The 27,283-nt window shown below is 43.7% G+C and overlaps 1 protein-coding gene across 1 annotated transcript in view; it reads right to left on the reverse strand.

The window, feature by feature from the left end:
- Window positions 1-27,283, reverse strand: part of LOC126162041 (nucleolar pre-ribosomal-associated protein 1) — a 176,291-nt gene that overhangs the window by 48,834 nt on the left and 100,174 nt on the right. Inside the window, exons 11-12 of the mRNA XM_049918273.1 lie at window positions 21,119-22,300; window positions 18,317-18,649 (exon numbers count right to left, since the gene is read on the reverse strand). Of these exons, the coding sequence (XP_049774230.1) occupies window positions 18,317-18,649; window positions 21,119-22,300 (1,515 nt within the window). The remainder of the gene's footprint in view (window positions 1-18,316; window positions 18,650-21,118; window positions 22,301-27,283) is intronic.

Raw genomic sequence — 27,283 nt, forward strand, 5'->3', positions numbered from 1 at the left:
AACGGTGATATACTTATTGTGTTATTCCTGGTTATAAGACAATAAAAATGGTGATGAGCCAACAACCATCTACTTTGAAAGTTCTACTCACACAATTTATTCATCAGCAGGATGAGAACCAGAAACTGCTGTTGAACATGCTCCAAACACTTCTTCAAGGATAACTCCAGTCTCAAGCAACTCAGCAAGTGCCATCTTTTCCTTACTTTGATGAGGCTTTACAGGATTGGGAAGCCTACAAATTACTGGAGCATTTCCACACATTCAGAGTAACTGATTCCAGCCTCATGAAATCTTTGTTTTTGTCTTGACCAAAACCTGAGATTTACTGGCTACTGTACAAATTGGTCTTCAGAGCTCACCTTTTCAATATTCGTTTGTTGCTAACTAAATATTACCAATGGCATACCCATGTTATTTCCTTCAGGGTGGCATTTTACTAATGCAAGAAACAGCCAACCCAGATTCATAGAGAATAGGCCGCAGAGTTGCAAGGTTTATGGCAAAACGTTTGGGACAAAAAGAGTCATTTTGTTGCCCATAAAAGTAAGAAGAAATGATCAGGGTGGTGGTGGTGGTTGTTGGGATGTTTAAGGGGGGACTAAACAGCTAAGGTCATCAGTCCCCCATTCCAAAAACAGGCGAGACATAAATGCATGAAGCAAGTAAAACCCCAAGGGGTAGGAGACTCCCCCCAGGCCCTAAAAGAACACAAATGCGGTTCGAACACTACAGACACGAAGAGTACAGATGAACACCAGACAAAGAAAAACAGAAGAAAAGAAGACGGCCGGAGACTGGTTGACTGACCACGACTACAAAAAAGGGAAAGAGCCAACCAACCGACTACACACTAAAATCTGCAACCAAATACGAGAGACTCGAGGACAAGAGACACACAAAGGGAAAGGAGCAGGACCTCCCTAAATGGAACCATAAAAAGGACTACCACGGATAAAATGTAAAACGTCATCAGCCACGGAGGCATTGTCGCTTAAAACCAAAGGCAAAGTGCCCGGGAGATTAAAAGACTGCCGGAGGGTGCGCAGTCGGGGACACTCCAATAAAATGTGGGCGACCGTCAGCCGGGACCCACACTGACACAGGGGGGGGGGGGGGGGGGGGGGGGGGGGGGATCCTCCTGACGCAAAAGATGGCCGTGCGTCAGGTATGTATGGCCGATGCGGAGCCGACACAGGATAACAGAGTCCCTGCGAGAAGACCGCAGGGAGGAGGGCCACACATCGGTCGTCTCCTTGACAGCCCGCAGTTTATTAGGCGCTGTCATGCCTCGCCACTCAGCAGACCACATCCCAAGCACCTTACGGCGCAACACCAGCTGCTGATCACGAGCCGTGAGGCCGATTTCCAAAGCTGGGGCGTCGATCGCCCCTTTGGCCAGCCTGTCAACACGTTCGTTCCCCGGGATGCCAACATGACCTGGCATCCAAACCAAGACCACCGAACGACCAGAACGGGCAATGGCGGAAACAGACTCCTGAATAGATGACACCAGAGGAGAAGAGGGATAGCAGCGGTCGATGGCCTGAAGGCTGCTCAGGGAGTCACTGCAGATGACGATGGACCTACCTGAGCAGAAACGCATATGCTCAAGAGCGCGCAATATGGCCACCAGCTCTGCAGTAAAAATACTGCAGCCAGCTGGCAAGGAGCGCTGCTCAACATGGGCAGCATGAGCAAAAGCGTAGGCAGTGCGACCATCAACCAGGGAACCATCAGTGTAGACAGTCTCACAGTCCGAAAATGAGGCGAGGAGCGCAAGAAAACGGCGACGGAGGGCCACAGGCGGAACCGAGTCCTTGGGTCCCTGTGCCAAGTCCAGACGGACGGACGGCCGGGACAAACACCAGGGAGGCGTAGGTGCACGGACCCGGAAGGGAGGCAGAAGAGGGAATGACCCCAGTTCCGACAGCAGGGACTGGACGCGGACAGCTACGGAAAGCCCAGACCTAGATCGCCGTTCGGGCAGATGGAGGACCATTGCAGGGAAAAGCAGGCGACGATTGGGATGGCCTGGCGAGCAATGCACGTGGATAGCATAGTCGGTGAGCAGTCGATGGCGGCGAATCCGCAGTGGGGGAACCCCGGCCTCCACCAGTAGACTATCCACGGGGCTGGTACGAAAAGCGCCAGTTGCAAGCCGAACCCCACAATGGTGTATGGGGTCCAACAACTTCAACACTGAGGGTGATGCAGACCCATAGGCAAGGCTCCCATAATCAAGCCGGGACTGCACAAGGGCTCTGTACAATCGCAGCAGCATGCAGCGATCTGCACCCCAAGACGTGTGGCTCAGGCAGCAGAGGGCGTAGAGGTGCCGCCAGCATTTTTGCTTCAGCTGAGTAATATGAGGAACCCATGGGAGCCGGGCATCAAACACGAGTCCCAAGAAGCGGCAAGTGTCCACCACTTCAAGCAGGTGGCCGTCGAGGTAAAGTTCAGGATGAGGTTGGACCGTCCGACGCCTGTAGAAGTGCATAACTCAAGTCTTGGCTGCAGAGAACTGAAAACCATGAGTCAGAGCCCATGATGCTGCCTTGTGAACGGCGACTTGCAGCCTGCGTTCGGCGACTCCCGTAGTCGTGGAGCTAAATGAGATGCAGAAGTCATCGGCATACAAAGAAGGAGACACTGACGACCCCATGGCTGCACCCAGACCATTAATGGCCACTAGAAATACCGGTGGCAACTTGATGATCCCTCGGACCCCGGTGGACGCGCCGGACGAAATGGACACCTCGGCGCTCCAAGTTGGCGCGCAGCTCGTCATCGGACTGTAAAAGGAGATCCCTGTGGAAGATAATGCCCTGGACCATATTCAGACTTTTATGGGGCGTGATAGTGACGGAGACATCCCCCAGCTTAGTACAAGCGAGCAAGGCCCGCGACTGGGCGGAGGATGCCGATCAACACCGATCCGGACCGCATCTTGGACAAGCCCTCCACCTCCCCATACTTGTCCTCTAAATGCTCTACAAAGAACTGAGGCTTCACAGATAGAAAAGATTCCCCATCAGCTCTGGTACAGACAAGACATCTGGGCGAATACGTCTCACTGTCATTCAATGCCTTTCGTTCCTCCCATGGTGTGGCGAGGGAGGGGAACGATTTGGGGTCATAAACGTTACCTTTAAAATGGGCCCTCGAACGCTTAGAGACTGCTGGTGGCTGGCCACCAGCAAGAGAAGATGTGCCACGCTTCATTGTGCGTCATCCACCCTGATGCCACCTACTCCGACCAAGGGCCCTCCCCACGGGCGCCACCCAGCCACAGCAAACGCCACCTGGCAAGATGGCCATTGCCGGGAGTCCCGATGCCCCAGGGAGATGGGCATCTACTCCTTGGCATACGTGGGGAGTTAACGGCGCAGGCATCAGTAGAGCGATCCCTGTGTTGTCAGGGGGCTACAACCAACAGGGTACATGGCGGCCCCACCACAACGGACTGGCTACCGTGCTGGATCTTAGGTGCAAGAAGGTCCAAGGTCGTCGTCACAGTTAAAAGCAACACTGCAGAGTGCAGTGTGGTAATCGCACCCAGGGACGTATCCTCGCCCAAGAGATGGAAAATGAGCGGGACACCATTGCAACGACGAAAAACCCGGCTAAAGGTGTCAATTCACGACGGATACAGTGCACCATGTAAGGCGCCCTTCCCCAATTGGCTCGCTCTTCGGAATAATTTAGAAAGATGGAGGTCAAACCCGAGAGGGGACCATCACATAAGGCCGAAACAGTTGAGACTCCTTTTAGTCGCCTCTTACGACAGGCCTATTCTAACCCCCGAACCCGCAGGGGGGAAATGATCAGGGACATGATCATCCAGGGTACTCCTGACAGAGATTTCCAGCATGAGGCACGTAAAGGCCCATCAATAGACACAGTTTTGGACTTAGCACAAAGCTTCGAAGTGATCTAAGCAACAAGCAAGAAACTAGAGTCGTGGATCGACATAGCAGCCATTACTGTAAACACATCTGAGCCGGCAGCCAATGGTCACACTAGTGGCAATTTGGACATAGCAAAGTACAGGTGGGATGCCATAGCATTAACATATTAAACAACGACATCCTCCATCCCGCTCGAGCCGATCAAACCGGTCCTGGGTACCGAAACGATTGCTGCCTTGTCCAGATTGTTTTAAAAAACGTCGATGTGAAGACTGTCCTGACAGGTGGGCCTATTGCCAACACTGTTCTTTCAACAGCCATTTAGCTTCTGTATGTCATTAAGTCCTGTCAGGCAAGACAACTTCCCATCTGACAGATGGATGTTTATCTGGTAGCCACTGTAGACCATCACGAGACCTCCAACAGTCTTTTGTAGAAGTGCAAATGGCAAAGAAACCAGTTCAATTACAAGCAGACACTGCCACAGCCATAAACATTCTGAATTACAGTATCTATTTGAAACTTGGAGCTTCTGCCTTGCAAAAAACAAAGAGATATCTAATGGCATACAATAAACATACCATCCCAGTACGTGGTCAAGTCGAACTGCTAACGACATATCATAATGTCACCCACCACATTACCTTCCAAGTCATTAACAGTGATTCCACTGAGAACTTGTTTGGACTGGACTCTTTTCAGAAATTTGGATTTTCAATACACAGTTCTGCCAACTTGATATCTGATGATGTTCCGTACTCTATCCTAGAGACACATTGCCAGGATTGAGGACCTGTTCACCCCAGTACTCAACACTGCAAAGGATTTTGAGGCACACTTGGCACTGAAACATAATTAATGGCCTCAGTACTTTTGAGCCCGCACCATTTTGTTAGCTCTCAGAGACCAAGTAAACGAAGAATTGGATCACACTAACTGCAACTGGAGTTCTAGAACCTATTCCTTCCAGTCAATGGGCTATCCCATTAGTCAAGTGGAAAAGCCATCGGAGAAAGTAACTGTCAACGCCCAATTAGAGACTGGGACATGTCCTGTTCCTAAGCCAGAAGAATTACTGTCAAAATTAAAAGCTGGGAACTTTTTCTATACAATAGACCTCACAGATACATACCCACAACTTCCCTTGATGCAGAATCTCAACAGTTTTACACTTCACATGCTGCATGGGCTTCATCATTTGAAATGCTTAATGTTTGACAATGGAAGGACCCCCACCATTTTTCAACAGTTTTTGGAACAATCAGTACTCCAAGTGGATGGGTGCATTAATGTTTAGAGGAAATCATTGTAACAGGGAGAACCATGGAGGAAAACTTTCACAATTTGAAATCTTTATTCAGTGTCTTAAGGGAGGCAGAAAAAAACAATGTTGTTTTTTCCAGCAGTAGACTGAGTACCTCGGCCACATCATATCCAGCTCACACATTTGTCCACTGAATAAACATGTCGAAGCCATACTCAAACTTCCCAGACCAACAACACTTACGCAGCTTCATTCCCTTCTGGGGAAGATATCATATTACAGAAAGTTCTTACCCACAGCAGCAACAGAAACTGCCTCCATGTCCCAGTTATGCAAAAAAGGTGTGCCTTTCCAGTGGACACCAAGCTTGCAAGTGTGCCTTCCAGTTATTGATGGCCCCTTGCCTCGCACATTTTGATCCAACAAAGCAGATAGTTATTGCAAAGGATGCATCTGATACAGGTGTCGGAGCGGTCCTAGCACACAGGGAGGTAAATGGTTCTGAGCACCCTGTAGCCTATGCATCGAAAACATTGCGACATGCAACGCAGGTACCCCCAAATAGAAAAAGAAGCAATGGCCATCATCTTTGCATTAAAGAAATTGCACTTTTTGTTTCTAGCACAAAGTTTCACCTCATCACAGACCGCAAACCGCTGATCTCCTTATTCAATCCAGCAGCAAAGCTTCCAGACCAGACTGCTCACCGCCTCAGTGTTGGGCTTTATTTTCGGTGTGCTACCAGTATGACATTTACATCCGCAACACGACTGAACATGCCAACTCTGATACCCTCTCCTGCCTTCCATGGGGACCCAATCCAGGGTTCAACAAAGAGGAAATTCTGTGTTTTCATATCAATGAAGAAGCAGAAGCCACCACAGATTCTTTTCCCATCGCCAGCTTGTCAGTCACAGATGCAGCCAGTAACAATGAGGTACTCCAACAGGTCCGGAGTCACATACTTCATGGATGGCCCGAACAACAACTTCCTAAGGCTTCTGTGGCATTCTGTCAGTTCTTTAATGCCCACCATAAGTTCATGTTGATCAACAGAGTAATTCTACTCATTTCAAATGAGGGACACTCCCAGGTGGTCAGTCCTTATTCTTTATGTCAGCACATCCTGCAACTATTGCGCCAAGGTCACTGGGGTGGTATCCTGAACTAAACTCCTGACTCACAGGATCACGTACTGGCCAGGCTTGAACCAGGAGATTGAATGACTCACCCAAACGTGTCCCTCCTGCCAAAGTCAGCAGGCAGCCCCACAACATTGATTTAGCCAGACTAGTGTTTAATGCCATGTTCTTGATAGTGGCTGATGCTTATTCCAGATTATTGTACACTGTTCGATACAGTGCTACATCAACCACCAATACCATCAAAGTTTTTGAAGTTGAAGGACTGATGGAAGTGCTTATAACTGACAATGTCCACAATTCTGTAGTGAAGAGTTTCATACTTTCTGTGCCTAGCATGGCATTCACCACATTCCAATGCCCCTTTAATCCACAATCTAATGGATAAGCTGAGAGGATGGACCGCTCCTTCAAAATTCAGATGAAGAATACCTCCACAATCACTCCACCGATGCTTCACTAACTTTTTTTTGAGCAGTTGCAGGTCCACACCCATCGGAGGCAAAAGTCCAGTGGAACTTCTACATGGACAGCAGCCCCAGACCTTCTTGAGCCTACTCATGCTGACGCCATAGCCAGCATCACCACTGCCTGCTTCCAAGTTTCACCCTGGCACCTTGGTGTGGGCAAAATGATTTGGCTGACAACCAACCTGGATTTTGGGAACAATCGTTCAGCACTGGAGCAGGAAGGTCTTGAGGGCGCAGCTTCCGGACCGGGAGATTCTGCGACATGCAAATCAACTTTGTCTCTGACTAGTTTCCCACGTTTTTTTCCATTTCCCTCTCGACACCATCATTACCAGTCGTCTAGTTCCCATCCTATCCCAAGCCACCCAGCCAGTGCAAACATATGTCTTTTGCCCACAGTCAGCTGACCAACACCAAACCACAACAAGAGCGACTTACCCCAGACCCACAGGCTGCCCTTCCCGGATTATGAGATGTCGCCTGGTCACCAATCACGAGTAATTCTGGATGAAGATGGAGACATACCCTGGCTCCACTGCTGAGGTCCACACCATACAACCTTCGCCCTCGGCCATGGCGTTTTTGTACATATGCTCCTACGTCCTGAATCACCAACGATGCTGACACCTCAGAGGAGGACCCTTTGGATGTGGCGTATACTCGCAGCAGATGCTTCCCCGCTTCCACTAGGGGAAGGGGTGTGATATCGACCACTCTTAAATCTCCACAATGAGCAGCAGTATGTTATTACATGTGGCCGAGAGACGCATTGTTGGTAGTACTTCTCTGTGCGCGGCCCACTGCTAGCATCACAGGCCACTTTTGCGCACGCATGCTTCAAACCACAGCGACTGGCCACCCATAACACTCAGCAACTGGCCACCCAGAATATACAGTGAACCCAGCCGCTGGCTCCGTTAACTATGGAGCCTTATTTAACACTACTACTGACGTTTCATTGTGTTATGTTCTGCTCCACAACCAGGAAGTGCTATGCTGCAGAGGACCTGCTCTTTGATATTGATTGCTCTGTGATCTGGACTTAGAATCCAAATATTATACTGGAACTTGGAATTCAACGTTCTCTAGGTTTAGTATGTCAACGGAGTTGTGATTTCCACTGGAATTCTGTATTTCACTAGCACTTCCGAGACAATGGTATAACCATCATCAATTTTTATAATTTCCATGAAGTGTTCATCTGCAACTTTGTGCTTGGTAACAGAAGTATTTTGTATCCGTACTGTGTCAATGAACTGTAGCACGGTGATATACACTCCTGGAAATTGAAATAAGAACACCGTGAATTCATTGTCCCAGGAAGGGGAAACTTTATTGACACATTCCTGGGGTCAGATACATCACATGATCACACTGACAGAACCACAGGCACATAGACACAGGCAACAGAGCATGCACAATGTCGGCACTAGTACAGTGTATATCCACGATTCGCAGCAATGCAGGCTGCTATTCTCCCATGGAGACGATCGTAGAGATGCTGGATGTAGTCCTGTGGAATGGCTTGCCATGCCATTTCCACCTGGCGCCTCAGTTGGACCAGCGTTTGTGCTGGACGTGCAGACCACATGAGACGACGCTTCATCCAGTCCCAAACATGCTCAATGGGGGACAGATCCGGAGATCTTGCTGGCCAGGGTAGTTGACTTACACCTTCTAGAGCACGTTGGGTGGCACGGGATACATGCGGACGTGCATTGTCCTGTTGGAACAGCAAGTTCCCTTGCCGGTCTAGGAATGGTAGAACGATGGGTTCGATGACGGTTTGGATGTACCGTGCACTATTCAGTGTCCCCTCGACGATCACCAGTTGTGTACAGCCAGTGTAGGAGATCGCTCCCCACACCATGATGCCGGGTGTTGGCCCTGTGTGCCTCGGTCGTATGCAGTCCTGATTGTGGTGCTCACCTGCACGGCGCCAAACACGCATACGACCATCATTGGCACCAAGGCAGAAGCGACTCTCATCGCTGAAGGCGACACGTCTCCATTTGTCCCTCCATTCACGCCTGTCGCGACACCACTGGAGGCGGGCTGCACGATGTTGGGGCGTGAGCGGAAGACGGCCTAACGGTGTGCGGGACCGTAGCCCAGCTTCATGGAGACGGTTGCGAATGGTCCTCGCCGATACCCCAGGAGCAACAGTGTCCCTAATTTGCTGGGAAGTGGCGGTGCGGTCCCCTACGGCACCGCGTAGGATCCTACGGTCTTGGCGTGCATCCGCGTGTCGCTGCGGTCCGGTTCCAGGTCGACGGGCACGTGCACCTTCCGCCGACCACTGGCGACAACATCGATGTACTGTGGAGACCTCACGCCCCACGTGTTGAGCAATTCGGCGGTACGTCCACCCGGCCTCCCGCATGCCCACTATACGCCCTCGCTCAGAGTCCGTCAACTGCACATACGGTTCACGTCCACGCTGTCGCGGCATGCTACCAGTGTTAAAGACTGCGATGGAGCTCCGTATGCCACGGCAAACTGGCTGACACTGACGGCGGCGGTGCACAAATGCTGCGCAGCTAGCGCCATTCGACGGCCAACACCGCGGTTCCTGGTGTGTCCGCTGTGCCGTGCGTGTGATCATTGCTTGTACAGCTCTCTCGCAGTGTCCGGAGCAAGTATGGTGGGTCTGACACACCGGTGTCAATGTGTTCTTTTTTCCATTTCCAGGAGTGTATTTATTGTGTTATTCCTGATTGTAACAATTCTCATTGTTAAAATGGCACAAAAATACGAAAAGGTTCCTAAAGAGAGAATGGGAATGGAATCTTTAGATCACACATACACTGAGGCATGAAAGAAACTGGTGTAGGCATGCATATTCAAATACTGAGATAAGTAAACAGGCAGAATATGGCACTGCGGTCAGCAACACCTATATAAGATAACAAGTGTCTGGCGCAGTTGTTAGATTGGTTATTGCTGCTACAATGGCAGGTTATCTTGATTTAAGTGAGTTTGAACATGGTATTATAGTTGGTGCTCGAGCGATGGGACACAGCATCTCTGAGGTAGCAATGAAGTGGGGTTTTTCCTGTATGACCATTTACCGAGTGCACCATGAATACCAGGAATCTGATAAAACATCAAATCTCCTACATCGTTGCGGCTGTTAGGCAGGTGTACCAGTTTCTTTGGCTCGACAGTGTATAATATATTAGCCAATGTAACATTCTACAATCCTCCCCTCCACACCCCTCAAAAAGAAGTCCCTTCTTTACTGTTTGTTCTTCAGCTAGAAATTGACAGACAGCTTGATGGATTGCTTATGCATACTACTGGCTAACTTCAGAGGCAATAAAATTGTATAAGACGTGAAACATCTGAGACAAAAACAGCACTTTTGAGGTGACTGTTAATGTAAGTGGAAGGTGATTCACATGTATGTTGAGTTTTTCTTTTTAATTTGTAAACTCAAGACTATATTGTTATGATGGATTTAGCCAATGGAGGAAGACAAACTATTTGAAATTCCATTGTCAAGGAAAACAGTGCAGTGTGTGTATGTTGGGCTGCAGAGGTTAAAACTGATGAATACTGAACAATGGTGGTGTCCTCGATGGAAAATGATTCATCTATCAATGATTAGTGCCCCATTTTAAGCCGCGTTAAAGTTTCTTTTACTTTATTTGTCCTTGAGGGAAGGAACACCATGGTTGGACCACTGGCTCTGCTGATCATAGCCCCCCCTCCCCCCCATTCTTCTTCCTACTGATAAATGATCACGTATCTTAACATGTGAGAACATGTATAATATCCCTTGCAGAATCATGGTCTACCTTATGTATCACCACTTTCCTGGCAGACTGCAAAATAACACTTGATTTCCTCTTTCTTCACAGCTAGAGAAGAGTATCATATAGACTTGAATCTCTGCTGATTACTTGTACAGAAAGGTTTAAAAGGTATTTAGAGTCTCAGCTAAAACAAAGAATTGTACCCTATAAGGAAATCTCATTGTCTCCAGGGACTTCAAAATACTGAATGTGAACCTGTATCAAGTATTGGGTCTGTTTCCCCACAACCTGTAGTTGCAGCATTTCATGCCTTTCAATGCACTGCCTTTAAATAATCTAGGAATGTCAACCATGCAAGCATTGCACTGGAAGTGAAGCCTGTGAACCTTTTCACATTTTTAAACTGAGATGTGTAATTAATAAGGTGATGAGACTGATTTTAAGATCACACTCCAATATCTCGTATGTACCAAAGTTTACATTATCTTTACACTATTTTATTGTCAGATGCCACTGATGGATAGTTCATACAGGATGCGCAATGGTATAGTCAGTTTGAAACAACTAGATGTGTTCGAAGGGAAAAGCATGGGGGGGGGGGGGGGGGGGGGGGGGGGGGGGGGAAGTGGTGTATGTTATAACTTTGCAAGTTAAATGTTGCAGCAGGAAGATGACTCTTGGCCATGGGGTGTTCAGTGATGAGGCAACATTTCATCTAAGTGGAAAGGTAAATACCCACAATATTTGTATCTAGGGGTCAGAACATCCTCAAGAACCTGTACAATATCAAAGAGATTCCCCAAACTTAAACACTTTCTGTACTATGTCTCAACATCGAGTGTATGGGCCATTTCTTTCAGACGGAGCATTAGGCAATGATTGGGGAAAGGAATACATTAGAAGATAAATGGGTAGCTTTGAGAGATTAAATAGTACGGCAGCAGAGGATCAAACAGGTAAAAAGACAAAGCCTGGTGGAAATCCTTATATATTACAACAAATACTGAATTTAACTGATGTAAAGAGTGAATAGAAACTTGTAGAAAATGATGCAGGCACAAGGGAATATAAACATCTAAAAAATGAAATGAGAGGAAGTGCACAAGGGCTAAGCAAAAATGGTTAGAGGACAAATGTAAGAATTTAGAAGCACATTTCACTATGTAAACAATAGATATCACCTACAGGAAAATTAAAGAGGGAAAAAAGAGAGACAGCTTTATGAACATCAAGAACTCAGATGGAAAACCAGTAATAAGCAAAGAAAGGAAAGCTGTAAGGTGGAAGGAGTATACAGAGGGTCTATACAAGGGAGATTAACTTGACTAGAACAGGGGAAATGAATACAGTAGAAGACAAATGGGTAGCTGTGAGAGATGAGATAGTGAAGGCAGTATAGGCAATATTATAGACAGTGATGAGGACACAGATGAAGATGAGACGGGAGACATGATAGTGCAAGAAGAATTTGACAGAGCACTGGAGGACCTAAGGAGAAACCAGGCCCCAGGAGTAGGCCAACATTCCATCAGTACTACTAACATCATTGTGAACACAAACCATGACAAAACTCCATCTGGTGTGCAATGTGTATGAGACAGGCAAAATACCTTCAAACGCCAAGAAGAATGTAATAATGACAATTCCAAAGAAAGTAAGTTCTGATAGCTGTGGATATCACCAAACTATCATGAATTATTTACAGAAGAATGGAAAAGCTGGTACAAGCCAACCTTGGTGAAGTTCAGTTTGGATTCTGGAGAAATGTGGGAACTTCTCAGGTGTTACTGAATCAACAGCTTCTCTTACGAGATAGGTGAAAGACAAATCTACATTTATAGCATTTGTACACTTATATAAAGCTTTCGACAACGTTGAGTGGAATACTCTCTTTGAAATCCTGAAGGTAGCAGTGGTAGAATACGGGGAGCGAAAGGCTATTTACAACTTGTACAGAAACCAGACGGCAGTTATAAGAGTCAAGGGGCATGAAAGGGAAGCACCAGTTGGAAGGGAGTGACACAGAGTTGTAGTTAACCCTGATGTCATTGAATCTGTACACCAAGAAAGCAGTAAAAGAAACTGATGAAATAAAACTTTTATCCATTCTGGATTTGGAACTCTGCGATTGTCTTGTTAAAGGTTTCAGTAATTACTGCAACCAATCGCCGTTTTTTCTTCAATTTTTATTTATTCATGACCATCAGATATTACAATTTAGTTTGGAGTATTGTGGGGGTCGTGCATCTGTGGCAAATACAGAGATGGAAAAGAGAGCACTGTATGTGGACAGAATATTACGATTGTAAGATTAATTTGATGGTATTACTCACTGTTTTCATTCTTGTGGCATACACTATTCTCGAAAACATAATGTGTGCTTACCAGTATCATTAAATATCAAGTGAAACAGGCACTTTTCCACTGATGGCGACTCCCCCACACTTTACAAAATATAAACAAACCAAAGAGTGTGGCTGTTGTATCCAAAGAATTTTGTGGAGGCAGAGAATTTTCTTTGCTCATATTTCGTTTTGTGTGGCATCTGTAATAAAATATATATTTATTGCATTACTTTCTTTATAAAAATTATTATTATGATTTTACATTGCAAAATTTCTTATGCTACTTACAAAATCTACAACAAAGTGTTTTGGACAATATTTCTGGTAGTGAAGTTATGTTTGGCATGTTTCTCATTGCTCAGTAAATTGGATAGTATACATATGGGGAGGGGAGGGTAGTTGGAAAGGGGGAGGGTAGGGAGGGATTGGAGGGGGAAGGGAGGGGGGGGAGAGAGAGAGAGAGAGAGAGAGAGAGAGAGAGAGAGAGAGAGAGAGAGAGAGGGTGGGGAGGGGGGGTGGATGGATGGATTGTGTGTGTGTGTGTGTGTGTGTGTGTGTGTGTGTGTGTAAAAAGAGGTAGAGAGGATGGTGTTTAGGTGTGGTATGAGCATGGTTGGGAATGGGTATGGTAGTGGGTTTTCAAATTTAAGAGCTCTTTAAAATTTTGGAAGAATGGGTTGTTTGATAAATCAATTTGTTCATTTAAGATGGTGTGGGGTGTTTTATTGTTATGTATGAAGAATACTAATTGTTCCAAGAGGTCCATTTTTATTCCTTTGTCTACAGTGTGTAGAATGTGGAGGTTGGTTTTTATATCTGCGATGACTATTTTGGGCTAGATGGGCTGCAAAAGTGGATTTATATATATTTTTTAAACTTTTTAAACAGACTGCATCAGTCTGCCAAACATAACTTCACTACCAGAAATATTGTCCTAAACACTTTGTTGTAGATTTTGTAAATAGCATAAGAAATTTTGCAATGTAAAATCATAATAATAATTTTTATAAAGAAAGTAATATATATATATAAAAAGAAAGATGATGAGACTTACCAAACAAAAGCGCTGGCAGGTCGATAGACACACAAAATTCTAGCTTTCGCAACCAACGGTTGCCTCGTCAGGAAAGAGGGAAGGAGAAGGAAAGACAAAAGGATATTGGTTTTAAGGGAGAGGGTAAGGAGTCATTCCAATCCCGGGAGTGGAAAGACTTACCTTAGGGGGAAAAAAGGACAGGTATACACTTGCACACACACACATATCCATCCACACATACACAGACACAAGCAGACATTTGTAAAGGCAAAGAGTTGTGTGTCTATCGACCTTCCAGCGCTTTTGTTTGGTAAGTATATATATATATATATATATATATATATATATATATATATACACTCCTGGAAATTGAAATAAGAACACCGTGAATTCATTGTCCCAGGAAGGGGAAACTTTATTGACACATTCCTGGGGTCAGATACATCACATGATCATACTGACAGAACCACAGGCACATAGACACAGGCAACAGAGCATGCACAATGTCGGCACTAGTACAGTGTATATCCACCTTTCGCAGCAATGCAGGCTGCTATTCTCCCATGGAGACGATCGTAGAGATGCTGGATGTAGTCCTGTGGAACGGCTTGCCATGCCACTTCCACCTGGCGCCTCAGTTGGACCAGCGTTCGTGCTGGACTTGCAGACCGCGTGTGACGACGCTTCATCCAATCCCAAACATGCTCAATGGGGGACAGATCCGGAGATCTTGCTGGCCAGGGTAGTTGACTTACACCTTCTAGAGCACGTTGGGTGGCACGGGATACATGCGGACGTGCATTGTACTGTTGGAACAGCAAGTTCCCTTGCCGGTCTAGGAATGGTAGAACGATGGGTTCGATGACGGTTTGGATGTACCGTGCACTATTCAGTGTCCCCTCGACAATCACTAGTGGTGTACGGCCAGTGTAGGATATCGCTCCCCACACCATGATGCCGGGTGTTGGCCCTGTGTGCCTCGGTCGTATGCAGTCCTGATTGTGGCGCTCACCTGCACGGCGCCAAACACGCATACGACCATCATTGGCACCAAGGCAGAAGCGACTCTCATCGCTGAAGACGACACGTCTCCATTCGTCCCTCCATTCATGCCTGTCGTGACACCACTGGAGGCGGGCTGCACGATGTTGGGGCGTGAGCGGAAGACGGCCTAACGGTGTGCGGGACCGTAGCCCAGCTTCATGGAGACGGTTGCGAATGGTCCTCGCCAATACCCCAGGAGCAACAGTGTCCCTAATTTGCCGGGAAGTGGCGGTGCGGTCCCCTACGGCACTGCGTAGGATCCTACGGTCTTGGCGTGCATCCGTGCGTCGCTGCGGTCCGGTCCCAGGTCGACGGGCACGTGCACCTTCCGCCGACCACTGGCGACAACATCGATGTACTGTGGAGACCTCACGCCCCACGTGTTGAGCAATTCGGCGGTACGTCCACCCGGCCTCCCGCATGGCCACTATACGCCCTCGCTCAAAGTCCGTCAACTGCACATATGGTTCACGTCCACGCTGTCGCGGCATGCTACCAGTGTTAAAGACTGCGATGGAGCTCCGTATGCCACGGCAAACTGGCTGACACTGTCGGCGGCGGTGCACAAATGCTGCGCAGCTAGCGCCATTCGACGGCCAACACCGCGGTTCCTGGGGTGTCCGCTGTGCCGTGCATGTGATCATTGCTTGTACAGCCCTCTCGCAGTGTCCGGAGCAAGTATGGTGGGTCTGACACACCGGTGTCAATGTGTTCTTTTTTCCATTTCCAGGAGTGTGTGTGTATATATATATATATATATATATATATATATTTATTTTACAAATGCCACACAAAACGAAAAATGAACAAAGAAAATTCTCTGCCTCCACAAAACTGTTTGGATACAACAGCCACACTCTTTGGTTTATTTATATTTTGTAAAGTGTGGGGGAGTCACCATCGGTGGAAAAGTGCCTGTTTCACTTGATATTTAACAATACTGGTAAGCACACATTATGTTTCCTGGAGCAGTGCTTGCCACAAGAATGAAAACAGTGAGTAATACCATCAAACTAATCTTACAATCACAATATTCTTTCCACATACAGTGCTCACTTTTTCGTCTCTGTATTTGCCACAGATGCACGACCCCAACAACACTCCAAACTAAATTGTATCATCTGATGATGAATCACCGGGCGATTCAAACCTGGTCATGAATAAATAAAAATTGAAGAAAAAATGGCAATTGGTTACAGTAATTCCTGAATCCTATAACTGATGAAATATTTGGAGTAAAGTTCAAGGAGAAGGAATAAAAACTTTGAAGTATGCCTCTGACGTAATTTGTCAGAGACAGCAGAGGACTTGGAAGAGCAGTTGAATAGAATGGACAGCATCTTGAAAGGAGGATATAAGATGGACATCAACAAAAGCAAAACATCCATTTTGTTATATGTGCTGCAAAAAGAAATAATGATGACTGAAGTAGAGAGGACATCAAATGTAGATGCGCTATGGCAAGAAAAGTGTTTCCGAAGAAGAGAGATTTGTTAACATCAAATATAGATTTGAGTGTTAGGAAGGTTATTCTGAAGGTATTTGTCCGGAGTGTAGCCATGCATGGAAGTGAGATGTGGACGATAGACAGTTTAGACAAGAAGAGAATAGGGGTTTTTGAAATGTGGTGCTACAGAAGAATGCTGAAGATTAGAAGAGTAGATTGTGTAACTATTGAGGAGGCACTAAAAAGAACTGGGGGGGACACGAAATTTATGGCACAACTTGATTAAAAAGAAGGATCAGTTGACAGAACACATTCTGAGACATCAAGGGATCACCATATCACCAATGTAGTATTGGCAGAGAGTCTTGGGGGGGGGGGGGGGGGGATTAAAGATCATAGAGGGAGACCAAGAGATAAACACAGTGAGCAGATTCAGAAGGGTGTAAGTTGCAGTACTTATTCAGAGATGTAGAGTCCTGCACAGGATAAGAGTAACGTGGAGAGCTGCATCAAACCAATCTTCACACTAAAGACCACAACAACAAATAACATGACCATAAAGTTCATAAATGAGACATCTCCACTGGAAACTGAAGATATTTCTGTTATAATAACTACGGAATGGACAGTGTCTTGAAAGGAGGATATAAGATGAACATCAACAAAAGCAAAACAAGGATAATGGAATGTAGTCAAATGAAGTCGGGTGATGCTGAGGGAATTAGATTAGGAAATGAGACACAAAGTAGTAAAGGAGTTTTGCTATTTGCGGAGCAAAATAACTGATGATGGTCGAAGTAGAGAGGATATAAAATGTCGACTGGCAATGGGAAGGAAAGCGTTTCTGAAGAAGAGAAATTTGTTAACATCGAGTATAGATTTAAGTGTCAGGAAGTCGTTTCTGAAAGTATTTGTATGGAGTGTAGCCATGTATGAAAGTGAAACATGGACGATAAATAGTTTGGACAAGAAGAGAATAGAAGCTTTCAAAATGTGGTGCTACAGAAGAATGCTGAAGATTAGATGGGAAGATCACATAACTAATGAGGAGGTACTGAATAGAATTGGGGAGAAGAGGAGTTTGTGGCACAACTTGACAAGAAGAAGGGACCGGTTGGTAGGACATGTTCTGAGGCATCAAGGGATCACCAATATAGCATTGGAGGGCAATGTGGAGGGTAAAAATCTTAGAGGGAGACCAAGAGATGAATACACTAAGCAGATTCAGAAGGATGTAGGTTGCAGTAAGTACTGGGAGATGATGAAGCTTGCACAGGATAGAGTAGCATGGAGAGCTGCATCAAACCAGTCTCAGGACTGAAGACAACAACAACAACAATAACTAATGAACTGTGCATGTGTATTTTGTGGACCATGTTAATGCACACGTTCCTTTACAGCTTTGTTCGGTTCTCTACAAGCAATAATTTTTCTTCATGCACTTCCAAATTTTATTCCCAATAGTTGTTTACAGTTATTTTAACATTTCTCTTTCATTTTGAAGCCTATTTATAGCTTGTAACCTGACTGTCAATCAAACTTAGTTCTCTTTTGATCCCTTTCTTTAACACCTTGTTAGTGTCAATTCCTTCTTACTCATCTCATTCTTGTTTATTTGCATTTAAATTCCACATACTTTCTCTCTCATCATTACTTCCCTCCCTTTCCAGTTGTAAACAACAAACTTTTCTACTCAAATTGATGTGTCCCTTTTCTATCTCACCACATTTAATTTATTGTTGTATCTGAGTACATATTAAAATGAATACATGCCATAAAAGTATGCAATGAAGTTTTCTGCCAGGACACAATCAGTAATGTATGTATCTTCATCTCTTTGGAGAAAGAAGAAACATTTTACACAAAAAATTAAACAAATAACTGTAAACAGTATCTTACCAAAACACTTATCCAACACTAATGTTACACCTGGAACATTAGTAAGCATCCATGACTTAGCTTTACTTGGCTTCTTAATGCTTTTGTGAATATCAGGACCATGCAACTCATAAAGTTTTCTAAGAAACTCATCATCTTTTGACATTTCATTTTGGACATGACTGGAACATGTCAGTAATGAGAAAACAAGAGATGCACACTGTAAAATGTCCATCTTCTTCAATACAGTTCTTCTGAATGATGACAGAAAATCTGGATTGTGCCTGAGAAGTAAAACGGAGAGCATGGTGGCAGAGTCCTTTGAATGTTGCTTCAAAAGGAATTTGAAGAATGCTGTAAATGAAATATAAATTTTGAATAACAATCAACAGTAAACAGGAAAAAAATGACTTAAGAGTTTTTTTAAGGGCACAACTAAAATATCTTTTGTGTTAACATATTATTACTTTCAAACACCAAACAGTGTATAGTAATTATATTGAAATGATCTAAAAAAAAAAATCATACCATTTTACAGTGAACTTCATGCAGATAAAATTTTGTCTGTTATTAACACATGGTAATTTAAACAGGAATTTATGTAGTCCAAAGTAACATAGAAAGAAGGTTAAGAGTTTCACATCTTATCAATGTCAATAGAAAAAAAATGAAAAATGTGAGTTTGTTGATGGATCTATCCAGCCTTTTACATGAAGTGATTTAAAAAAAAAAAAGAGGATCATGTAAAACCTGAATCAGAAAGGCTGAAGATGGATCTGAAGCCTGTTCTTTGTTAACACACTCCTAATCTTCCCACCAACTCCAAGAACCAGTTGCAAAAAAATACTCTCCCTCCCCAAAAGAGCACCCAATATCATCTCTGACTGGAGCACCTGATTCAAGTCTTTTGCCAAGGCTCCAACTATCAAAGATAAAATTTTATTTTGGCTGTACAGATAATTAAAAAACTTGATGGAACTTTAGCGCACAAAGTCCACAGATGGCCTACTAACATAGATAGATGCCTTCATAAAAATTCCAGTCATCATCTCAAGCAGAAAAGAGTAGAGATCAACATATCAGTGCACTGTGCTAAAATAATCTGTGAATCAACATTATGTCAACGAAGAGCTTGGACATTTAAGAACTACTTTTAGAAGAAACAACTATTCTTAAAAGGTCAGGAGTATCTAGTAAAAAAGAATCAACTAAAGGGGAAGTTTTCCCCTAAATCATATAAACAGTCACAGATCGCATCAGCAGATGCTGTGAAGAGACAGCATCAATAGTGTTCAAACCAACAAAAAAGGCGCACAAATGTTTGGCCAATGGAAAGAACCTATGTCCACCTTTTCCCAAAGCAGAAGTATATGAAATCCCTTGCACATGCTCTGAACTGTGCACAGAAACTACAAGAAGAACACCTGGCTTATGGAACGCAGGAGCAATTGTCATCTGGGAAATGTAGCAGTAGATAATGTACTTGGACCAGCGAACTACAAAATTTGGTGCTTCGATACTATAGTTTTATCAAGATCCCAGAATTACTATGCTAAGGCGTACGGAGGCCATAGAAAATCAAAAGCAGAAAAACAATTTAGACAAACCACGGGTCTTAATGCTAAATAAAGCAAATAACCACAACTGTACAGCACTGTAAGCTCCGTAACGTATGTCGGCACAACTCACAATCTTAGGTAGCAATCTGATGATGTCACAACCTGATCGCTGCAGTTCAGCTTGCTGAGCTTATTTAAGTTTGAAACTTGCTATCTGAATTTTTATAGCCTCTGGTGACATCTCCAGCATACGGAGACAAAACAGTAGGCACACAAATATGCCTTCACCGGTGGCAATTTTTAAATTTCTGCACACTATGTTGGACAGAACCTTTTACTACATGATGAAAGTACTTGCAGAATTTGAGTGGCCTCCAAACTTTTCAAGAAGTCTATCTAAACAAATTATGCAAGCATGGTAATTACCAGATTACCATCTATGCATCGGACACTGGCCAACACCTCTGTCGACAGCCACTAGGAGGTGGAGGCCACTAGGAGGCAACACGGTGACAACAGTGCAGCGAAAACTACTGTGCAGGCACATTCAGCACCCCCTGCAACATACGCCTATGTAGGTGAGCGCCAATCATCGCTCACTCTCATTCAGCTCTGGCTCCGCGTGCAACTCACTTCATCACTGAACTGTGTTTATGTTTTTCTTGCCATGCATCACCCTGAGCATTGTACTTGCACTATTTTCTCTTGTGCTTGAGATCCGAAAATATATTTTTCCAACAGTGATGGCATGTTTTTATGTTGAGTTAGTTGTTGACTTTTATTTTCCTATAATTCAGGAGACTTTCTCTCATACTGTTAAAACAGACAAAAGAATTAGTTTTAAAGCTACTGAATTCTATTTTCCATGAAACTGGTTTTCTCTGAAGTAATATCAGAATACAATACAAAAGAATAATATAACTTTTTAACTTAGGTATAGATTCCTAGAGAGATCACAAGTAAACATGCACAATCAAGTTACAAAGGAGCCTGAAAAAAGAAGAAATGGAATATACTAAAGTAAATACTGCTACTATCTTCATGTCACACAAATGAAATAATTTTAAAAACAGTTCCATATAAATTAATCTAAAACACATTGCACTCATATCATAGTACCTAACGTAAATGAATTAACATGTCTGCAGTTGATGAGTAACATATTTACTAAGAAAAGACACAAAACATGCTACACAAAGATGCTCTTTGTCTCCGAGTGATAAATATAAATGGAAGCAAAAACTTAAAAACTGATCATACGTACACTGTGGAAGGGATCCAATAAGATGAGGGCATTCTGAAAGAAGCAGTCTGATGCTGTCCTGAATTCCCAAAGTATTTGCTTTATCAGATGTAGTCATTAAAAATTCAGCCAATGCCGCTATAGACGAACCTGCCACCTGGCCACATTTCAAATAGGCAGCTTTCTTAAGAAGGTACTCCAATAACTTCTGCCACTGAGGGAGACAAATGAGTGGTGAAAGAGCTACTGCATCCAATAATGAAACAACTTCATGATGTTCCAGTGTGAAACAAACTAGTATGTTTGACAAATCTCTTGTAAACTCTGTGGGTCGCTTTCTCTTGCTTGATGTTTGCCTCACTATCTCACTCATAAATTTCATTTTTAGCGGATCAAGAATGTTGCAGAGATTAGGTTTATTTCTCACAAAACAATTTGCAGAGGACATTAAGAAACATATTAAATCTGTCATCAGCATATCAGACTGCTGCTGGTCATTGCACAGTGGATTAAAAATTTCAACAACATTCTTGTTTCTCAAAGCTACTTTCAGACACTTCTCAACAACAAACTCTTGAGCTGCACTGGCTGTTTCAAAAACAACACAATCTATGGATGACAAGCCACTTAACTGTTCTGGTTGCTCTAGTTTATTTGCTATCTCCATAAGATGCTGAAGAGTGAACTTGCATTTTTCATATACCACAAGCGTAAGTGCGTTGTGCATAGCAAGACGACTTGCATAAAACAGTGTCTGATCAAATAAAGACATTATCAGTTCTGGATCATCATTTACTTCCATGGAATCAAAGAAATTAACAATAGCTAATGGTTTCTCATCAATGTGTGAGTCAGTTTTCAGTAGCTTTTTGCTGAGCTTTCTTAATGGACAAGAAGGTGGAAAAGGCTTTCCAAGTGGGTGTGCTGCTGGTGACTTGAACCAACTGTCAATATAGCTCACAACTGCTGGTGGCAAGCGGCAGTGAGGCATATGTACCAAGGAAGAAAGCAATGAGGGAGAGGCCTGCTGGTGAAATAGACACACAACAACATGTGACAGGAAATATGGAACAGCACCAACACAATCTTCATCAGAGTCTTCTTTTCCTGTAAACAATGCTGCTACAAGCAGAAGACTTGAAGATTCATGGTTCTCCATTGTTCTGGCCATGCAGGTAGGGGTATGGTGATCTTCCATTAGATCTGAAACAACAATTTAAAAAAAAAAAAAAACTATATATAAGGGCTGCATAAAAAAGAAGTCATTATACACTAACGTCTGTGAAAATTGTAACACCAAGGAGACATATGATTACAGTGAAATTTATTTCACAGATTATGCATATGACACCACACCAATGGTTTGAATTACAAACCTGTATATACACTTTGACTCTCAGAATTCAGTATGGTTTGAAGCTGCCATATGTTGCAATCAGGGCGTCTAGACATTGTAGCATGGAACGATGACCTAGATATGCTGTTGGGGAACACACTGCCACAAAATTTGTAGGTGTGTCCACAAAGCATCAACAGCGATTGCTGGAGCACTACACTGAAGAAACTGCCAACGGACCATATTCCAGAAATGTTCAATGGGCGACATGTCAGGTGAATATACAGAAAGAAGCCTTGCACATTCCTTGTCACAGGTGACCAGACATTATAGCATGTTGGGCTGTCTGGAGGAGGAGCCTCCAGCACTAAAACCTCCTTCATGCAGCAGTTGCTGCCGCTGAAAGTAACATCATTACATAAGAGGCGAGATCACACACTATAACCAGTAGCACCCCAAAACACCTTACTTGATGTTAGTCCACTACACCACTCAAAAATGCAGTATGCCAGATTGCGTTCACCACAGTGGGTTCTAACACATACATGGTAGTCACTGTAGGCGAAGTCAAAGTGGGAGTCTTCCAAAAAACACCCTATTTTGCTATTCAGCAAGCCACTGGTTCACATCCCCATAGCAGTCTAAGGTGATGGTGCTTTCTGGTCAATGGAAGCCAACGCTACGGCATGTATGCCACCAGTCCAGCCCACAACAGATGGCATCGCAATGTTGACACAAGTGCAATGCCCCAAGATCAAGCCCAACACCACACACACACACACACACACACACATATACCACTATCATAGCAGCATGCCCTGTACAAGCCGTAATGTCACAGTATGACAAACCCATTTGCTGTAGACCAATCATTCTCCCCATTCAAACTCACTCACTCATGCTGATATTGGATACTTTAAAATCAACAAGGCATATCAGCACTTGATTTTACATTTGCAATTCGTTTGGTGGCTTTGCATTGGCTGAGAGTCTCCCAAAAGAGGGCATTACTGGGCCTGGGTGCATGATCCTTCTCTGCAATCTTAGTCAATTAATATGATTCCACTGTTCTATACATCCTCAATTTTGGAGTGATTCAGACCATTTTTCTGGGTATCACAATTTTCACAAACAGTAGTGCATAAACATGGTAAGGAAACTTCTAGCAGAACGTAAATAATTTAGGAGTAATGGAGACGCTTCAGTGAATAGAGAGAACATTGAGTCATTAACAGGCAAACAAAAACTGGAAACTTTTCTAACTTTCAGACCAATCCTTTAATGAGCTAGAGGACACACACACACACACACACACACACACACACACACACACACACACACACACACCTATGCAACTACATTGTGCTAGCTGAACACACAACGCCGCGACTGCAGTTCGGCAGGTAGTCTTGATGAGGGACTGTGTCGTATCTACCGGCAAACTGCAAAATGTAGCTGCGCAGGCTTTGTGTGTGTGTGTGTGTGTGTGTGTGTGTGTGTGTGTGTGTGTGTGGGTGGGTGTGTGTGTGTCCTCTAACTCATTAAAGGATTCTTCTGAAAGCTAGAAAGTCTGCATTTTTTCTTTGTGTACCCACTGACACTCAATGCTTCCACTATTTGGTGGCTTGTCTCCTTCACTCTTAAATTATTTATTAAATGACAGACACTGGAAACTAAGCAAACTAAAGATGATAATTGTATATTTATCAGAATACAAACAAGTACAGTCAAGCAGCCAAACACAAGCAGAGACAGACAAGAAAACTCAAATTTTTCAAATACGTATTATCTCATCAGGTGTGAGAGGCAAAACAGGAAATGAAACACAGTAAAGCAATAATATAAATGAAATTTACAGAAGATGAAGGCAGTTTTACACTTTTGGCAATAAATATACACAGGATGAAGGTACATCACTTGATATTACATTTTATCTAGTAAGTAAAGATAAGACATTGTTTAAAGTTTATTCAGCCCCCCTTAATCCCAGTTCAACTGGATTCATTTTTTTGTTTTCTTTTCACTGGTCCCACACTTTCAGCTCCCTCCAAACACAATGGCACTTCTACAACTGATGGATTAAGGTGTACTGGAGAGCACAATGTGTACACAGTTAACAGATACTGAGTAAACTAACTACAGAATAGGGAGAAGTTAAGTTTGATTCCTGTACTGAAACTGGCAAATACCAAAGATGTGATTTTTATGGTTGCATCTTCTTAGGATCAAGTTCCTGAGCTATCAATTCTGAAGTCACGGACAACAATATGGCCTGCTGTTTGCAGTTCCATTACTGAATTTTTGATTAGTTGTCAAACCTCTGAATTCCTTGAAATGTCATCAAACATACCTGGTTGTTAGGATGTAGACAACAGTGCCATAGTGCTTGGTTGGAGAATGACAGTGATGACAGTGTGATGACCAATTTCAAAATCTGTATGGCCGCTTGTTACTCTACAGAGAATGATATCAATGGTAAAGTGGACAACAAAAATGACACAGGAGGGGAAGACGCAACAGCTGACCTTTCGAAACAGATCCATCAAACACAGAGGCCACACTTATGCCCATATATGGCAACACTGTGACCACTGGTAACATTATAGCTGGCAACTAGAGTAAGTAAGGATCTAACAGTAGCCCATCAGTAGACATTTCACTTTATCACTTAATCTGTGAATCTAGTAATTACTTGGGTCTCTGGCCACTATGATCTTTTTGCCAGATGCTTCCATGAACAAATGTAAAATGATTTCTTCCAGACACTTCCATGAACAAACGTAAAATCATTTCTTACAAATAACAACCTTGATGCTTTTAAATTTGATATTACACAGAAGTGATATGTCTGTGTCATGAGCACTCATGGAAAAAAGTTGAGCAAGCCCAGACTTATGAACAGGAAGTTTCTAATTGAATTCAAATTGTTTCCTAGCTTTAATATTTTTTTAATCAAAAAATGAAATGATAATACAGGGTGTAAATAAAGTCTGGGAACACTTTCAATTATTTATTGCACAAGAAGCAAACATTGTACAGATATGATACATATGTGATTTTGAAGAGAAACCCTGAAGGTTTTTTCATGTATACCGCCACAGCATAGATTGGTAATTTGCTGACAGTCAGCTCTAGTCACAAACATAGCGAGTTCAGGTGCAGTGCAAGCTTTCTGTGTGTTGGAGTTCAACAAAAACATGTGTGCTACAGCTGTTCAATGGATGTTTAAAACCAAGTGCAGTAAGAAGCCACCAACAAGGAAGGCCATTTACCACTGGCACAACAAATTCGTTACAATGGGTTGCTTGTGCCCGGCAAAGAGAAGAGGACGTCCCAGTGTGAGTGAAGTGAACGTGGAGTGTTTACGAGAGACATTCATAAAGAGTCCAAAGAAATTGGTGTGTCATGCATCCCGTGAACTCAAAACGGCTCCAATGACAGTGTGGAAAGTCCTGCGACAGAAGCTGTCTATGAAACCATTCAAATCGGAGCTAGTGCAGAAGCTCAATGACGACAATAAAGACAAGCATTTTCAGTTTTGTTCACTGTTGCAACAACTAAATGTGAATGGGGATGGCATTGTTATGCCTTAAATGCAATCGGACACTCTGTTCATCTTTAAGCAGGATGGGGCACCGACCCATTTTCATCGTGAAGTTCATGGGTACCTGTACACGGAGCTGCCGCATTGATGGATTGGCCGTGCTACAGAAGGGGACCACTGTTTCATGAAATGGCCTCCCCGATCACTAGATCACACTCCATGTGACTTTTTTCTGTGGGGACACATTAAAGATCTGGTGTATGCAGAGCTCTGGAAGAGAATACAGGAAGCAACTGCCACAGTCAACGATGCCATGTTGGGACAGGTATGGCAAGAATGCAATTACCATATTGACATCTGCCGGGTCACTCATGGTTTGCATATTGAATGTTTGTAAAAAAAAACTTTCAGAGTTTCTCTTCAAAATGTATCAATATGTATAACATCTGTACAATGTTTAGTTCTTGTGCAATAAATAATTGAAAGTGTTCCCGGACTTTACGTACACCCTGTATGTTATAGATCTGGGGTGCCTAACCTTTTAACTTACCTAGGCCACATTGGAAGAAGATGAGTATTTTTGGGTCACACATAATATCCTGAACTTCACTGGAAATGAGAGAGAGAGAGAGAGAGAGAGATGGGGGGGAGAGGGAATAATCGTGGGAGAGGGAATAATCGTGGGTGGGAGTTTCGACTGAAAATATTCAGTTTATGATAACTTAACGGTATTGTTTTCTTTTTCATACCAGTCATATGCTAAATGTTCATTTCTTGAGCCGCACACTGATCCTAGCTTTGGGCCACATGTAGCCTGCAGGTTGGACACTGCTGTCATAGATGGCTGTGCCACCTTAATCACTCATCTGTGCTGCTAACAGTAATTTCATTCAGAAACTATATTTACCAAAGGTACCAGAAATATCCATTCAAGCCCATTCAATGATATATTCACCATCCTTACAGCACTCCTGCTTGCAACTACTTACTACATGAGTCCAAACTATGCAAATGACATAACTTCAATACCTGTGCCACGTATCAAGCCAACGTATCCTATTCCAGTCTTATGAGTATTATATACCACCTCTATTAAAGGCAGGGTCGCCTGTGAAAGCAGCCCCATCACACATGAACTTTAATGGAGCCACTGCATGGCTTGTTACATAGAGACACCATTAATTTATGATCCAGCTGTACCATCACTAAACTTCATTGTTTCCCATTCTCTTATACGAAGTTACTTATCTATGCCAAAATGTCTTGATGCTCTTCCAGAATATGTGCACATTCTTTCAATAAACAG

Source organism: Schistocerca cancellata, chromosome 2 (genome assembly GCF_023864275.1).
Source record: "Schistocerca cancellata isolate TAMUIC-IGC-003103 chromosome 2, iqSchCanc2.1, whole genome shotgun sequence".
Taxonomy (NCBI): Eukaryota; Metazoa; Arthropoda; class Insecta; order Orthoptera; family Acrididae; genus Schistocerca; species Schistocerca cancellata.